This window comes from Chelonia mydas, chromosome 3 (assembly GCF_015237465.2).
Source record: "Chelonia mydas isolate rCheMyd1 chromosome 3, rCheMyd1.pri.v2, whole genome shotgun sequence".
NCBI classification, from domain to species: domain Eukaryota; kingdom Metazoa; phylum Chordata; order Testudines; family Cheloniidae; genus Chelonia; species Chelonia mydas.
This window is the reverse complement of record NC_057851.1, coordinates 171031042-171049190: the sequence shown is the minus strand read 5'-3', so window position 1 is coordinate 171049190 and position 18149 is coordinate 171031042. Positions and strand designations below refer to the sequence as shown.

The window sequence follows — 18149 nt, the reverse complement described above, 5'->3', positions numbered from 1 at the left end:
GTTTGGAAACAACTCTGCCAATAAAATAAACCGTTCTGTACTTTAAAAAACCCTCACTCTAATATGATTTACTGGGGGGAGAGGAGAGGAGAGGCGCAATAAATTGTCTCTACACAGGTAGCACTAATGACTGTTTACACAAATGTAAGAACAAGTTTTCCAATGTTAGTTTTTAAAATTCATAGCATGTAGAGATGGCAGAAGATATAAAGCAAAGACCAGATTCCTATTTTGGAACAAAACTTGGATGGGACTTAACATTAGAACTCTATTATTACAAGAACTATAAAGTAAGCTCATCTGGAATCTAAATCCAAATGAGGGAATACAGAGACACACAGTGAAGGTACACTTGGGTGCAATTTCATGCTGGTGATTTTTTGTTTAATGTAAGTAGCTAGTCTCAGAGCAGATTTTAAACCAAAAGTTGCATATTCATCAATACACACGATCAGAACGTAAGTGACTTAGCACATTTGTACACATGCTTACATAACCTTAGTGAGAAGTATTTACATGTTCAAAAAGTTTCATTTTAACAGTTGAAGTTTAACACATGAAAGCATATTAGCTACTACAAAAAATGCATAATGGGATCAGTTTTCCACAAGCATAAACACATTTTAAAGTACTTTCTGGGTATTTCTAATTAACTCCTTTCAATATGATCTTATGTAGCATTCTTTCAGTCATTACAAAATTGTTTTAAATCATTTACTTATCTCTTTGCAGGTGCATTATCAATTCACAAAAACTATGATGAACTTTTACTCGTACACAATTTTTATGCTCCAACGTAATTGCATACAATACTTAAACAAGTTCAGATGAAGTTTTCAAATACTTTGGTTTAAATCTTAGTTGGGGATAAATATTTGATGCAACAGAAATCACATCCTCCACCTTAACTTTGCTGAAGAAATGAAGACATTGACAGCATTCTTTGGTAAAAATACATTTGGGGCATTTTGTATGTATGTGCGTTTATCAAAAAGTGGTCTCAGTGATGACTGCTGAAATTGACAGTACAACAGTGAGCTATTCCTGATTTAGTGAGGAATATCAAAATTAACTTAATTTAGTAATCAACTATAATTGGCTGAGACAGCATCTGCAACTACAACAGGGGATCAATAGTACTGTTGAAAATAATTGTTTTTTATCACTTATCTTTTGTTATAAATACTTGCAGCCAGTCTATTATTTTGCAGTGACTATAGAAACATTGTTAGGATTCTGAAAAGTCACCTAACAGAGTCAAAGATGAACCAATATTTAACTGCACAGTATTTGTGCATCAACTACAATATGTACTAGGTAAAGGATATTAAAAAAATTCAGTTAACTGCTACAAGAGAAGCTAGGCAAATATAAAACAGATCAGATATACAAGTATAACACTGAACATACTGTACTTTATTAGCACAAAAAAGCCATAACAAGGCACAGCAAGCAGAAAAATACACTGATAGAAGGGTTAGTGTTGCATACAAGAATAAACTTTCTTGTATTTGCAGCCAAAAGGTTCCCTAACTCACACAGTCACTGCCATGGAGAAGTAACAACATACCGTAGCAGCTGGTAAAGAAACTAGGGAGCACTTAAGTGGTACAAAACACTTTTAAAAAGGTGGTTGGAGATTCCAACACAATTTTAGTGCAAAAATGTCAAGGACAGAACAGTTGGAAACTGTTAAGTGAATCAAACTTATTTAATCAATTTAATATTGGAAACTTCTGTCCAATATTAAAAATAAATGGAATCAAACTTAGAATTTCAATTCCAAGTAGTTTGTTCAAATGGTATCAGCACATACCATTCTAAATATCACAAAAAGGTGCTAAATGGAAAAATGTTATTTACAAATAAAAATAATAGTACCTTTGAAACCTATTTAGTGCAGGTTAGTCTTTTTTTGTTTAGAAACTGTATTTAAGTTATAATTCAGCTATGAACACTTTCAGCATAAACAATGTTAAATAGTGTTTTAAATTAAACATTTCTCCTCAATGTCATTTGCACCGTGACAGATAGTTGTCAGGTCACTAAATCTTATATTTAGTTTTTAGCAAAGTTTACAGACTGGTTAACTAATGGCAATAATCAAATTTAAGCAAATTTTCATTTTTTTAACATTTCAAGTAGCAGGTATTTAACTGCCTGTCCAAGATTGTATTAATCTTACTAATAATGTCACTTAAACCCATGAATGTTTTAAAGAGAAGTCCACTTCTGATAAGACATATTCAAGCCCTCATCTTTAGGAAATCTGGTGCACTAACTGTGATTGATTTTTAGTATTAAAAAAATTCTTAATGGAACACAGGCTTCTCATGCTGCTAAACTGCATTTTGAAATGTTTTATTTATTAACATTTGGAAACTTGTTTGAAGGGAACAATTAAACTTTTCAAAGGAGGAAAGATTCTGTTGAAAAAATTTAAACACTACTCAAATCATTAAAATGTTCAACCAATAAAAAATGAACGTTTGTTCTTTAGCATTAGATGGAATGCCCCATAGTTGCTTCACCCAATTACTACAGCTACAAAAAAGGAAAACATTTAGAAGTTAGCAAATTATTTTTATGTCGGTCTTAATGAAAAACACGTCGCTTTGTCTCTGCTTATTGTTTCAAGAGGCATTACAACTTGATTTGTGTAACAGCAGACAGCATCTGACATACTAAACATCAAGCTTAAATACGGTATTGCAAAAAAGCTGATGTGCTTGCTGAGTTAAACTAATGCACACAAAAAAATGCATATTCTAGTAAGCCTGCTGGGGACTTTAGATTCTGTTTACTTTGTCTTAATAGGTTCCCGTTCCAACCATCGCACCCTAACTTTTTGTTTATAGTGATATTCCTTTAGAAAGTCTTGCAACATTGATGGTAAAGGAAGGCCATCAATTCCATCATACGTAGTGCACCTGCAGATTACTGCCCGGCAGATATACTGCAGACTAAAAGGAAAAGTCCTGTTCAGAGATACAGTAAGTAATGGTTCAAAAAACATGCAAGAGCTAGGGTCTTTATAATGTTCTAGAAGTCCTGTAACAGTGGAGGAGTGAAATACACAGGGATCATGAGCGTCAAAACTAAAATTGTGATTCCATTGCTCAATACGTGCATGGAGGGATCTGTTGTAACGACGGAAGCTCACAGAGAAGAGGTAGTCCTCTTGTGCAGAATCCCTGAGCAAAAAAGTGCCTTCAGGTTTGCCTTCCAGAAGTGCCTCCGCCTCATAACGGTCCATCACACCCCAATAACATGGGTTACCTGTTATTTGAAGTAAGTCTGGCACAAGGCAGTGTATGTAATCAATCTGAGTATGTACTTTCCAAGCCCCTTGTCTGCTGCTATGGCCATGGCTCTCTCCAGACACTTGACGTTGCTTTTGCCTGCGTGACTGCAAGCAGAGGGTTGTTGTGTCCTCTTCAGAATCACAGTTTCCCTGTAGTGCTGCACTATTGTCCCCTGTAAGCTCAGTCATACCCGGGGCTAACTTTGGTCCCAGTTTATATAATGGATTAACCTGTGCTGTAGCTTCAAATGTATGTATTTGGGCATTAGGAGGGGGGTCAACCCCTTCTTCAATACTAAGCCTACGTCTCTCTCTAAGTCTATCTTCTTCATCTTCTGCAGAAATCAAGGAAGAATCAAATGTATCAAAAAAAGTTGAATGAGGGCTCACAGGAGCTGTATGTTGCTTAATCAGATGCCACTTTTGGGCAAGATCAGATCCAGCAGGGAAAGGACATTTCTCAAGCATTAATTCAGAGAGATGAATCTTTCTTTTATTAGAAAAGAGAGGTTTGGACTGTTTGCTATAAGTTCTCATGGGAAAACATAATCCAACGGTATCCTGAAGCCGCTGTCGCAGAGTACGGCTACCTACAGTCCTGTTTGATACGCTGTCCGTATCATGAACAGAGCTCACACCGTATCTTCGCTCCCGCCTTTGCAAGCCGCTTCGTGTTCGACCAAATCTTTTATCATTATCCAAGGAGCTCTGGGTTTTTGTAGAACAGGAATGTTTCTTTTTCCCACCCCAAGGAGCATGCCGAGAGTAGGAATCCCTTCGTGCAAGTCTCGTTCCTGTGGTAACACACGAGTCATTATCTTTCTCAATGCTTATTTCGACAATCTGAGGGATGTCAGTGACACAATTCTGATTTCTCCTCACTGAATTCTTTGAAGGACTTAAACCTAGTTGTAAGGCAATGTTCTCTCTTAAAGGGCTGCTTGGTTGCTGCGGAGCCAAATCGGGTACATGGATACTTCTCTCTTTAACAGATGAGCATCGAGTGGAGTCTACATCTATGTTTTCATTTCGGTTTCCACCTTCATGATTGAAGAGATTCTGGCATCTGTATTTGAAGTTGTTCCACATCTTTCCCACTTGATCCATGGATTATGTTACCTAAATTCAAAGAGGGGATGAAGAGATTTTAATCAAAAAGTTAAAAAAATTTAAAAAAGACACCTATTCAATTAATAAAACAAAAACATTCAAATGAGTCAGTTAGAGGTATGGAGAAGATATAGTTAGCTGAAAGCTAGAAAAGTTATAGTGCCTGCGTAGTTCTGTAGTGCTATCTGTGTTGCAGTATTTGCACATTCAGAAACAAGCATAGAAAAGAAAAGAATGCAGTCAAGCACAAGTGACTAGTTTCCAAAAAAAAGTATAATAAAAAAGGCCCCCCACCTCGCCAATATAGCCAAAAGCCCACAAAAGCATTAATGGAGGAAACAAGCATAATGGTAAGTTTTCCATTTTGGTATTTATATTTGATGGGCACTTAAACATCCATATAGGAAAACCATGAAAGAACTATATAAAGCCACTATTGCAGAGGTTAATTGTGTATTCAAACCTAAAGTTTGTTATTTACATTTTTTAATTACAATATATTTAGAAGTTTCCAAGTCTTTATTTTGAGTGTCATATATTAGGTAACTGACTCCCTAGAGAGAGTTTCCAAGAAACTGTAGTAAAACAAATAATGAAAAATTAAGGATAAAGCCATTGAGTAGACTCCAGCAGAGCAGTTACGAAATCAGGCACAAACACACTTTCCATCCCTGAAAGAGCAGTGGCCCTCTCTGCAAAAACAGTTAGATTCACAAACTAAACTGAAAAGTAAGGCCATGGTACAGAAAGTTTCAAGCTGTATTTGACAGACATGAGAACTCCAACTTCAAAATTCAAAGTTTTGATAGTAAGAATACAAAGCTGACAAGAGTCAATTCCCATGAGAAGCAGCAAGATACGCACAATATAGTTAGAAGTTGACTCCTTAGCATTTCATAGTTGAGGCTTTGCTTAACAAAAACCAGCATTTCTCAGTGATTATTTTAAAAAAAAAAACAAAAAGAAGTGGGAAAACCATGGAACTTCTGTTTTTACCTGTAGCATTATATAGAACTAGCTCTGCAGAGAGAGCAAGAGGTCATAGCCAGCCATTCTCCAAAGCATTGTCAAAAACTAATACAAATATTAGCAGCATCCACACTGCAGTTGCTGCTTTAAAAGCCAAATTTGATAACCTAGAATCAAGGCATGAAGAACATGGGAGCTGTCTGGAATATTTTTATGAATCATATGTTCATTTCGTTTGATTGCTATTGTATTGTTTGCTACCAAAGAGTTAATTTCTGCTACACTGGGCAGAAAGACAATGACTTTATTCAAAAGATAATACAAGTATCAGGTCTCTCTGGTGACTCCAAGGAAAGGAGGAATCAAGGTGGAAGAAAATGGGAACAAAGGACTTGAGAATTGTTAGGGCATGGCTACACTAAAAACTTAAGTTGACCTATATTAGGTCAACTTACAGGTGGTGCATGTCCACATTACCCTCCTGGGCTTGGACCACCCACTGCTCCCGGCCAGAAGCGGACTCAGGAGATCCAGCTCTCCAAGGGAGCAGGGGGCAGCTGAGCTCTAGCTGCCCCGCTTGCTTTCTTGTCAATTTCATGGCTCCACTGGAACTGTGAAATTGACAAGAGATCTAACAGCCAAAGTAAGTAACACTGTGTCCGCACAGACCCTGCGTGGTCCTAACTACACGAACGTAAGCCTCTTGTGGAGGAGGAGTTATTATGTCAATGTAGTATGGCACTTAGGCCTGGTCTACACTGGGGGGTGGGGGAAAGAGAATCGATCTAAGTTACGCAACTTCAGCTACGTGAATAATGTAGCTGAAGTCGATGTATTTAAAGCTACTCACCACAATGTCTTCACTGTGGTGAGTCAACGGCTGACGCTCCTCTGTCAACTCCGCCTGCGCCTCTCACTCTGGTGGAGTATCAGAGTCGACAGGAGAGTGCTCGGGGGGGGGGTGTCAATTTATCGTGTCTAGACTAGACATGACAAATCGACCCCCGCTGGATTGATCACTGTCTGCCGATCCGGCGGGTAGTATAGACAAGCCCTTACATTGGTGGGACAAGACTGTAGTGTACACACTAATGTAATTAGGTCGATGTAAGCTGCCTTACGGTGACCTAACTGTGCAGTGTAGACCGAGTCCTACAAATAGCAGCCTTGAGAAACAGACACAGGGTCTGCAGAGAAAGACTAACTTGGTCCACAAAAGAATTGGAAGTTTGGGGAGCAAGGAGGGGAGGTTGTTATACAAAGGCTAAGCTGGGCCTACCTAAATTTGGAGGAAAATGCTAAATTTAGTTAAGACAATGGGTAGTTAGGCTTGTTGTTTTAACCTCTCTCTCTGATTTAAAAAAAATTCTCTATAGGAACTTAGCAAATAAGCTACTCTCTGCCACTGCATTTTGATACTGTTCACAGCTCCCTCAGGGAAGTCTTTAGCAGGAGCCAAATCCAATTGGACCCGCTAGGTAACAAGATTGGTAAACAGGGGTGTTTGTAGCCTGGAGACCCAGCCTAAGAATGGGATGAGCCAAGGGATTCTCCTCAGGGAAGTACAGGCATGGGCCTGTATCTTGAAAGAGGTGCTCACAGAGACATTGAGTCAGGGGTCAAATGTATAGTTTAACCTTGTGTCACAGTTCCAGAGTAACAAGCTTGGAGCACCCTACTGGCTGCTGTGGGAGCCCCAAGCAACAGGAACAGAAGCTTCTGCTAAAACATCTTGAGAAGGAATAAAAAGAGCAAGTCAGTAGTCTTCATACAACTTCATAAAAAGAAAAATATAAGCATTGAGTGGAGATTCTGGAAAAATAAAATTAGAGCTAAAATGTTAATACTTATTAGGCTCCCTGAAATTTCTGGAACAAACTATCTAAAACACTGAGTCCCCAATGCTCGGCAACTACATAGTGCTAAAGATCCAACCTAGTAAAAGAGCATAAAAGATTAAAAAAAGAGAAAACAAAGATCACTGAGAAAGGAGAGACATCACTGTTTATCATTATGGACATAGATGATAATGTTAGCAGCTGCTACGAAAGCGAAGAGATAGTTTAAGAATCATAGAAGATTAGGGTTGGAAGAGACCTCAGGAGGTCATCTAGTCCAACCGCAACTAAATCATCCCAGCCAGGGCTTTGTCAAGCCAGGCCTTAAAAACCTTTAAGGATGGAGATTCTATCACCTCCCTAGGTGACCCATTCCAGTGCTTCACCACCCTCCTACTGAAATAGTTTTTCCTAACATCCAACCTAGACCACCCCCACTGCAACTTGAGACCATTGCTCCTTGTTCTGTCATCTGCCACCACTGAGAACAGCCTAGCTTCATCCTCTTTGGAACCTAACCTAAAGAAGATCCTATAAACTTCTCCCCTTATTTAAGCCTGACAGAATAAGGCACAAAGAGGAGGGAACAGGTCCCTTTTCAGAAAGTCTTTAAAACAGGAAGACTTTTTACCTTAACTTCAGCCAAGCATACAGAAGAAATGTTTATGAGGGTGCAATGAATTCAGAATTGCATTTTCTAAGCAAGCTGATTTACGAAGATACCACATGGGAAGTTGTCCAGGATTCAAAACGATACAGAGCTAGAGAGTGGCATCTTTTACTTCCTGTAAGGCTATTAGCTAAGTCATTAAACTAAAATGGATAAGTCTGATGAGTTTGAAATTTCTTGTAACTACTATGTGGGCTGCAAGTTCCTCCCTATAGCTATCCCTGAAGTGATTGCAGGTATGCAGAAAGTGTACTCTTTTGAATTGGTGCTCTGAGAATTAGGTCCAGAGATTATTTGCTTCTAAGTGGTGTTAAATATAATGGATACCCTTCTTACTCAGAAAAGGCATATAAACCACTATGTCCTGTCTTGAGAATGTATCTCACCATGTATGTTCTGGACTCCTTCCCCAAGCTGCGGATAAAATGATTACTATAAAAAGAAAGACAGTTAAATGATATTTTGAGTAAGTTAAAATATATATTTTTACCTAGAAATTTAAGATTTGTCACCAGACTATCAAGAGACTTTACAATAAAGTATATTTAAACTTATGTATGCAACGGCTTATGTTCAGACAGTTTATCATACCAAACAAAAACCTTGAAGGCTTTTCCTTTTTTAAGTCTGTTAATACTTGTAGTGAGACAGGACTTTGCAGAAGATCCCAAAATGAATCTTTTTAAACAGATCAAGGCTAGAAGCATCTGGATCCTTGAGGCTTCTAAAGCTGTGGACATACTTGTATAGACCTTGGGAAATGTTGCTATACATTTGGTCTCACATCTAAAAGCAGCGATTCCCAAGCTCTGGTCTACAGAAGCACTTGGTGGCTTGAAGAGCTAGCTGATCACTTGATGCTGGCTCTCCTTATTTCCAGCTGCTACATCACATCAAAAGGCAGCTAAAAATATATACTTTCCTACTATTACTCTTCCAGGTAAGCAACTGCTGTAGTTGCCACACGGATGTTATTCACTGTAAAGCAGAGGGGATGGTGACCCATGCATGTAAATATGGCAAGGAAGGTTAGCCACAAGAAAAATCTATTTAAGATGAGGTCACAGTATACTATGAAAGTTTAGGGGTGGGTTCTCCAAAATGGTGGTATATGTTTCATTTCTGGTCTCCAAGAATCGGTAAGAGGATTTCAGGGGGAGAACAGTACTCAATACTCTCAGCTGCTAGTTAGAATTTTAATGGCAACAGGCAGGACTAACAACTGAATGATTTAATCTACTGATTCCTCACCCCAAACCCCCAGCCTGTAGTAGTAAGAGTGAACTTAAAATATTACTGAATTACAAGGGAATTATTTGAATAATAGGCAGATTTACCAGAATTAGGAATGTGGCATAGCAGTTAAAGAATCAAAAAGATATGACTATTCACAGATGGGGCTATGGACCAGAGTGATTAAAAAGACCAGATTTTCAAAAGCTCTAAGCATCTTCACTTCCCATTCACTTGAGTGGGAGCTGAGGTTGCTCAGCACATCTGAAAGTCAGGCCACCAGTGAAAATCTTAAAGTTTTCCCAACACATCCTTCCCCCAAAACAACCCCTCCAAAGAACCACAAATATAAAATAGTGATAAAACCTGGATTAAACTGCGGGGCAGAAAACCTGTTTAAATATAAAACTATCAAAGAAGTGCGAGACACAGGTTTTTATGAATTTTAGAGAGAATGCATATCTGCCTTACACAAATGAGAGTCCTATGTTACTTAAAACATTTGCTCTACTGAATACATTTGGCAGAGAGGCTGATTACACACTGTTTTAATTCATTAAAATCTAAAAAATGCATGGCATCTTATCTTGAAGCTTTGGATTTAACAATATTTTTATTTAAACCTTACCTGTGTCTCCTTCATTCTTCAAACCTGCTCCAAAAGGTGAAGGAGCAACTCACTTCCTATAAGTTATCAACACTATTAGCTGCTTTGACATAGGCCTGCTCTACAAGCCTTTCTGAGACCACCATGCAGAATGGCTACTTTGGTAACCCATCTTAGCTAATGGAAGAGAGTTTTTGGAACTTGAGCACTTGTCAGAGTTAAAGTTTTGTGTCCCATATTGGAACAAGGCTCAAGTCTTTCTTCAAATAGTATTTAAAGCCGGATTCAAATAATTTCAGATGCTTAATTTTAAAGTTCAACAGATTTTCTGTTTCCAGGGTTTCTTGGGCTGCCACTACATTGACAAAACATGGATTACTTCTTCAGCAGCTCAAAAGCCATCTCCATAAAAAGTTAACATTGCCAGTAGTTTTTGTTTTGTTTTTTTTTTGCTGGGGTGTAAAACACCACTCTACAATTTGCCAGAACTTGCTAATCTTTTGGAATGTACTTGCTATCAGTGATCTTCACTGCAGTGCAGTACAGTTTTTAAACAACTCTCAAATACCTTTTATAAAATAGATAAGCAAGAGGATTATTTCTACTACACTTCCTTGAGTTTTCACTACCTGTTATGTGTAGTCATTTACACCTGTGTAAAATGAGCACACAGTGAGTATAAAATGCTAGCATCATAATGTTTCACTGTAATGTCATGTTTTACTACCACTTTGCACAAGTGCATACAGATGTAAGTGTGACATTCTATACCTTGGGGGACCGCCCTGTAACTTCCATATTCCTCATTTATATATAATTGTGATCTTGCAGATAAAGCAGGTTGTGTCAGGTATCAGGGGAAAGATTATGATCTGCTGAAAGTTATTTTTCTGTCCATACAGGTATAGCATTAATGGACATGAAATTATGAGAATTGTGTTGTATGGTTGTCACTAAAACATGCTGTAAGTTGGAGAATCAGCCAGATATTAGCTCCCCAGAGGCAATAGCAAAGTAACCAATGCCCAGGCAGGGTGTCAAAACAACCTATCATCAGCCATTGTCCAGCAAGGGAGCTACAACTCAGTGACTCACCTGCATGAGACCACACAAGGGAAATTGCTCAACCTTGCCTGGGGACTCAGCACTGCCCGCCAGACATGCCTCAACTTGTATTCTCCAAGCACATGGAGGAAGGGTATAAAACAGAACACAGCAGACCCATGCTTTGCCTTTCTCCTGCCCCCAACTATGCTGCAAGCAACGAAGACTGTTAGGAGTCCTGCCAGATCATGTCTTAATTCTTATGGATTGTTCTCTCACAATCCTTTTCTGTAATTAGTTGCTACTCCAGCTGTAACTTTTTGCTATAGGATTTCCTACTACTATGAAAATTCTGTGCTAAGTTTGTTTATCCCGTTGTCTGTCAAAAAGGTGCAAGTTTACCTGACTCCAATTAGTTGAGATGGGAAATAAAATCTGAACTGAAAGTACAAAGATTGTATACTGTATCATGTCCACAAAAGCCAAAATAACTTACCTCAATGTAATCCCAATATAGAGAACTGTGCATATTGAAAAAAGGCAGTGTTTTAGTTCTTGTATCTCTCAGTCACATGATAACTATTTCAAACTCTGGGAAAGCAACTTCTCATAAGTCAATTCTAAAAACATATCTATATTTACACTAAACATGGATCAGGTTACAAGTGACAGATTGTTATGGCTTTGTTGCATCAGAAAAATTAATCTTCTAAAAAAAAATTGTACAAGGGTTCAATACAAAAATGCCAAGTGGAATAAAATGCTTAACTGCACCGTAGCAAATCATTTTAGGATTGGCAAGGCAGGGATGAAATAGTATGGCTCAACTGCTTCACCTATGCTCCCCAATGAGTGTGTTGACAAGTAATAGCTGAAAAGCATAATGATACCAAAACAAAGCAAAGTGTTTGATATGGAGGCTTTCAAAAACCTAGTACCAAGAACCACATACAGTAAGATCTGAGATATGAAAAGTGGGCTAACCTCTTCTTAGATTGGTGGTGCACAATTACTTCAAGGGGATGCCTGAACTGGTGACACTACAAAGAATGACAATGCTCGGTATTCAAGACAAAATAAAAATTCCCTACTTACCTACTTTCATCTTTAGTTTTTCCACAGCAGACAACACAGGTGACCACAGATTTCCCCCCCCCCCCCCACAATACAAATTAAAAAATGTGTCCTTGCAGAATTACACTAAATTTTTAATTTAGTTTGCTAATTCCCACTAAGAAATGAGGAAAGGAATCAGCATGCTCCCTACTTTATCTAGCATGATTTTTAAAAAAAATAAAGCACTATATGGGAGTTATTTGACTGTCCTCTGCAGTATCCAGATTGTATAAAAATTAAACTGCAGCTAAAATCTTTATTACAGTCACATGGCAGAAACCTGATAGGAACAGTCCAGGGACTCAGGTCTTTTTTCCTTTTGGGGGGTGGGGGGGAGAGGGAGGAAATCAGCCCACTTTTATTAAGGTCCTTTACTTAGAAAACTTTGGCCTGTATGGCTAAGCTGCTTGAAAAAGCCTTCACATGATTTGCCTCAAACATCCCTCCAATCTTGGGTAACAAGGAGAGTGGAAAGGTAAATGAAGGAAGAAACAGACGGGTACCTAAAGTGTGACTGAAGAAAGGAGGAAGAGGCTGAAATTGAAACTTATGAAACAGCAAGTTCCCTCCCCACTCTCAAATTCCAAAAATAATGAATCACTGTTGCAATATTGGTGATACAATGACAAACATATATGCAAGTTCATATCCTTCCAAAACAAATAATTGGTTGTTTTAAGAGCAGTGGTCGCCAACCTTTTTAAGCACAAGATCACTTTTTGAATTTAAGTGCAATCCAGGATCTACCTCAAAGAAAATGTACAAATAACAGTAATCACACAAACCTAAATACCCTTGCCCCGCCCCTTCTCCAAGGCCCCATCCCACTCACTCCATCCCCTCCCCACCCCCGTTGCTCACTCTCCCCCACCCTCACTCACTTTGACCGGGCTGGGACAGGGGGTTGGGGTGCAGGCTCTGGGCTGGGGCTGAGGGGTTCGGAGTGTGGGAGGGGCTCTGGGCTGAGCCTGGGGAAGAGGGTTGGGGTGCAGGAGGTGGTTCAGGGTGCAGGCTCTGGGAGGGGGCTGAGACAGGAGGTTGGGGTGCAAAAGGGGATGCGGGCCCTAAGAGGGAGTCTGCATGCAGGGGGGAGTTCGGGCTGGGGTATGGGAGGGGTTTGGAGTGCAGGCTCCAGCCAGGTGCCGCTTACCTCAGGTGGCGCCCAGGCAGCAGCGCAGTGGGGCTAAGGCAGGCTCCCTGCCTGCCCTGGCCCTGCTCCCGGAAGCAGCTGGCATATCCAGCAGCAGCTCCTGGGTGGGGGAAGGGGGCACACGCTGCCCGTCTACAGGCACTGCCCCCGTAGATCCCATTGGCCGCAAATCCCCATTCCTGGTCAATAGGAGCTGCGAGGGTGGTGCCTGCAGGCGAGGGCAGCACGCAGAGACCTCCTGCCTCCCCTGCCAGGGGCCCACAGGAATGTGCCAGCCGCTTCCGGAACTGGCATGGGGCCAGAGCAGGCAGGGAGCTTGCCTTAGCCCTGCTGCGCTGCAGGACTGTTAGCAGCCAATCTCCCAGTTCAGCTACAGGAAGGTTGGCAACCCTAGACTGAGATCGACTACCAGAAGCTCCAAGATCGACTGGTTGGTGACCTCTGTTTTAAGAGGAACTCTCTGCTTTACTTGAAAGTGATACTTTGTATAAAAATAGTCTCTGAAGATAGGGTTATTTAAACTGACAAATTTCCCAAACTTACATAGTCTCCTAGCCAACCATAGCTGCTATAAAGTAAACAGAGGGAAGATGTCTCTTACAGAGGTTTCATGAGGGTCTTGTAGGACCAGTTTGAGACACCACTTTTTTTTTTTTTTTTTTTTTAAAGTGTAAGCAGGGTCTGAGTGAGCTCTCCCCTAACAGCTAGCTGGGAGGTGGAGAGACTTCAGGAGCAAACTGTATTTCTATGAACACACCTACTCTGCCTCGATATCCAGCAGATAGAACTGTGTTGCTCAAAATGATCAACTTTGGCTGGTGTTGGGTTACAAATCACTTTAGTACTAAATGCAGGGGTAGTGAAAGGTTATCAATGTAGTTGTCTTTGTTGTATGACTAAAGCGGAGCAGAACAGTGCTTAACCTGTCCTGATTGAGGAGGTCACCTTCAGCTGAAAGGACCTCGCTAAGCCAGGGGCTCAAATGCCAGACCCCTGTGAAAGTAAGAGGGGTGGGGACAGGTGTCTCAGCCAGAAAGTTTGGACTCTGCCTAAGGGTCCCCGGTCTGGTTTAACCTGTTCCTCCTCTCTGTTCTATGGAGCCTATTTAGTTCTAACTTTTGAGCCTTTTGTTATGTTAAGTGCTTACTAGAGCTGAAATCACTTGTGGTGGGACAGCATTTCTGCCCACCCTGCTTCAGGTTCCCCCAAGAGCTGACAATCACTAAGAGCTGGGTGAAACCTTAAGAGACTGACTTTCAGAGGTCATAGCAGAAGGCAGCCAGCAGGAGCAGCAAGCAAGCGGCCAGCCAGCGGAGCGGCTGGCCAGAGAAAGTGCAGAGAGAGTAGAGCAAGCAAGGTGCCTTCTTCCCTGGGAGGGAGGTGAACTCACATAGATGCACCTCTGAACCCTTGGTCCTCACTGACCAAGGACATCCACAGTGAGTGGGGTGTGGTGAAGGACAGCTCCACCTGCTGCTGCTGGAGCGACTCTGCTGCCAGCCACTCAGGTGGCCCCAGAGCAAGCCACACCGGCTGCTGCTGGAGCGTCCCCAGGGCCATTCGCACTGGCTGCTGTTCGGGCAGCCCCCAGCAGGAGCATCCGCTGCTCAACGGTGGCCCCTTGCGCTCCCCCCTCCCCCAAAGATTTAGTCAGGGGTATTTATAGTATAAGTCCTGGACAGGACTCTTATTAAAAATATCCATGACTAAATCGTAGCCTTAATCATGGTTCAGGGGATGATCTCTGTCCACTACAGACTTTCCTAAAAAATTCTTATGTTTTACCTAGGTCCTTCTGTACCACTGCATCTCAGTCTACTCAAAACAGTTACTTAAGTCTGTACTAATGTAACCCTTCTGCCAGGTGGAGTAGGCCAGTCAAACAAACACCATAGCAAAAAAGTTTCACATCCTGTGATTGTGTTAACACGCCAGTTTTTGCAGCTAGTTATGAATTTTTATTGGATCATGCAGTAGAGCATAGTAAGGTACTTAATATGGAAGAGAGCGGTACAGGACTCAAATAATGTTTTGTGTACTGCAATGTTTAAGTTTCCTAGCATTTAAACTGCTAAAATTAAAAAAAAAAAAAAAAAAAAAAAAAAAATGAGGGGGAAGGAGGGAAACACAGTGCAAGTCAAGTATAGACGCCCTTTTGATGACCTTTACAAAAGTCACAACTATACTGAGGATAACTATCTACTGGAGTCTTCTCATAGCATGGTAGAATTTATTTCTACTTCCATTAAGGTCACCAAGAAAGTTTATTCTTTTACCAAGAAGATAAAAATACAAATATGCTTCATAACCTGAAGCAAAAAAAAGTTATCTGCAACAATGGTTTGCTCATACTTATTAATTTCAAGAACTTGCTTACCACCACCACTCCCGCCAACAACAAAAGAGGATGGATACCTTAATGCCTGTGCCTTAACAGCCCAGAGTTGGGGGTGGAAGGGAAAATGGAAGAAGTAGGTCAGCTTCCTATTGCATTTCATGGACTAGATTGGTAGAATTGTCTGGAATCTTCTATTCAATGTCAGAATGGTCCAATAGCTAACATATGTCAGTAACCTGATGGAGGTATAACAAACATGTTTTGACAAGGCAACAGAAAGCTAATTTCAAATCAGATATTTGATCTGGTCCCTCTTCTGTAATACTGGTTTCAGAATTATGGGGAAATACTTCTGCTGGCACAATTTAAAAGATTGTGAGCAAGCATTGTACAGGGCACAGCTTTGGGAAAACTCTTAAATGAGAAGTTTGGTAAGCAAATCTTTAAAAATATGAAAAAAATTAAATTAAATTTTCCAGTCAAAAAACAGTAAGATTTCAGCTGTTCTGATGGATGCAGAGAAGTGGAGCAGAGTTTCATTTTTAATAATGCTGTTATTTTTTCACTTTTCAATATGATCACAACACACAAACAAGACAATGAAAATTTAAAACAGTCACCATCTGTGACACACAGCATAACATTAACATACATCTGCAAAAACCATTACACAGTTCCAATGTACGTCTCTGAACAGCAATGGTGTTAAAGTTCTTCAGCTCAGAAACTTCTGCTTATGTATTGTGAGCAGTCTAGAGACCCAATGGTGTCTTACAGATAGTGAACAGAATAGATACTGTTAGCAGTGAAGACTGTAAATTTCTTCACATTGGAAGATGGCAAGCCTTCCTACACCACAGGTATGAAAGTTTGTAAAAAACCTTAGTGATGGGGGGTAGGGGGGAGAGGGATGTATTATGCAACACAGCAGAAGTTACTTCATTTCTTTCACTTTACTGAACACTTCAACGTCTGTGCACTTTACAATATTACAACAGCTCACTGGATATATTTACCCTTAATAATCTCAGGTATGCCTTCCTCAGTGCTCAAAATTAAATGCTTCAGTGTGCCTGGAAAGGTAATAAATCCAGGCTCAGATGGACCAGACCTCCTGGGTGTGTGTGTGCGCCCATATGCAAACTCCAAAATTGGGAATGTTTCTCAGAATTTCCCCTCCAATAACCCCTGCACTTTTAAGGCGGGGAGCATTAGCCTGACCACCAATTCTTATACAACTGCAATGGTCCTGAACAAGGGGGGGGGGGGGGAAGAGAGATCTCAACTGGACAGATCCCAAACCATCATCAGTTCTCTCCTACTGAATGCCATTTTTAACATCATACGTTAGTTCGATTTCTGTATCATACACTCCACATGTCTAATGATGCTATCAAACAGCAGGATGTTTGAATGGTTTTAGAATGAGACTGGGAATTTAACATGCATATTACCCAGCAAACTGGGGGTTAAAACCCTGTCTGAGACAGAAGCCCTACAGCTACAAGCAGTCATGCTGGTCAGAAGCAGCTCTGGCTGCCTTACTAATTGGCAAACAAACCCCTCATTCCCCAGAGTGGCTGGGTAGGTAGAAGACTATAAATCCTGCAGGGAAGAAAATGCTGGGAGGCGCAACCAGGTCTAACTTGTTTCATGCCTTCACTCGGACCTGCAGGCAGCTCTGTCCTAGCCTGCAGAGAGCTGAAGATACAAGAGACGCTCTTTGCTACGTTTGAACACCGTGGCCGAAAGGAAGCTGCACTCTACTGTTTTGTACACAGACTGACCTGCCTCAGTGCCCAATTGAAACCCTGTTGTGGCAGGTTCGTTTTACACTGTGGCACCAACCACCCCACCCCACTATTACAAGAGTGAGCTAACATCAATGCCACAGCTGAATGCTTGATTTTAAAGCCTTAAAGATGGGAAATTCCAGAAGCTGAAATTGCTCTGGAAATGGTAATTCACAATATAAAAGATACAGAATGTGCAGCGTGCTAGAATGAACAGCCCAGAGTAAGTTATATTTCACATTTAACAAGACAACGACAAAAAGAAAACACATGGAAAACATGGTTAAATTAACATTACGGAACGACCACTCAGAAGACTCAAGAGGGTTAAAAGTTCCATTGACTTTGTACTCCTAAATCATTTAGGTATTTTTGAAAATACCACCCTTCTGTATTTGGTGGCAAACCAAGCATTCAAGTGAGGAAGTTTCTATGTATTAAAGCAAGGTGCATTTCTTTAAGCTTTTGTTTGGGGAGGGAAGGTGTTAGGTTTTAAGAGAAGACGACTCTGGGTATGTCTACACAGGGCTAAAAGACCCATGGCACAGCAGTGGCTGGCCCAAGTCAGCTGGCTCGGGCTTGCATGGCTTTAAAAATCGCTGTGTAGACATTTGGGCTTGGGCTGGAGCCAGAGATCTGGGACTCCTAAGCCTGAAGGTCTACACACTAATTTTTGTTAAACCCAGGCAAGCTGAGGGTTTTTTTTTTATCCCTGTGTAGACATAAGAGTCCAGAGATAATCAGCTTGTTAGTTTCGCTCGCAGAACTTGTACATCATTTGAAGCAACAAACATGCACCTAACATACAACTAACTGCATATCAGTTCATTTCAGGATTTATTTATTTTTAATTGTGTTTCCTTCCAGTTTTCAAATGCTCAAGGCTAGTAAGTCAAAACAAGCGTTCTTAAAACCAAACCAAGGACTAGTGCTCAAAGACTATGTTCATGCCAACTTTCAAAGTTAAGCAGTTTTGT

General features: G+C 40.5%; 1 protein-coding gene across 3 annotated transcripts in view; it reads right to left on the bottom strand.

The window, feature by feature from the left end:
- Positions 1-357: 357 nt before the first annotated feature.
- The window catches only part of SOCS5 (suppressor of cytokine signaling 5), a 48059-nt gene continuing 30267 nt past the window's right edge, over positions 358-18149 (bottom strand). Inside the window, exons 2-4 of one of the 3 annotated variants that reach the window (XM_043543796.1) lie at positions 11272-11296; positions 8278-8323; positions 358-4423 (exon numbers count right to left, since the gene is read on the bottom strand). In XM_043543796.1, the coding sequence (XP_043399731.1) occupies positions 2801-4411 (1611 nt within the window). In that variant the 5' untranslated portion in view covers positions 4412-4423; positions 8278-8323; positions 11272-11296 and the 3' untranslated portion in view covers positions 358-2800. The remainder of the gene's footprint in view (positions 4424-8277; positions 8324-11271; positions 11297-18149) is intronic. The other 2 variants (XM_037895863.2, XM_037895862.2) reach the window with 2 other exon arrangements.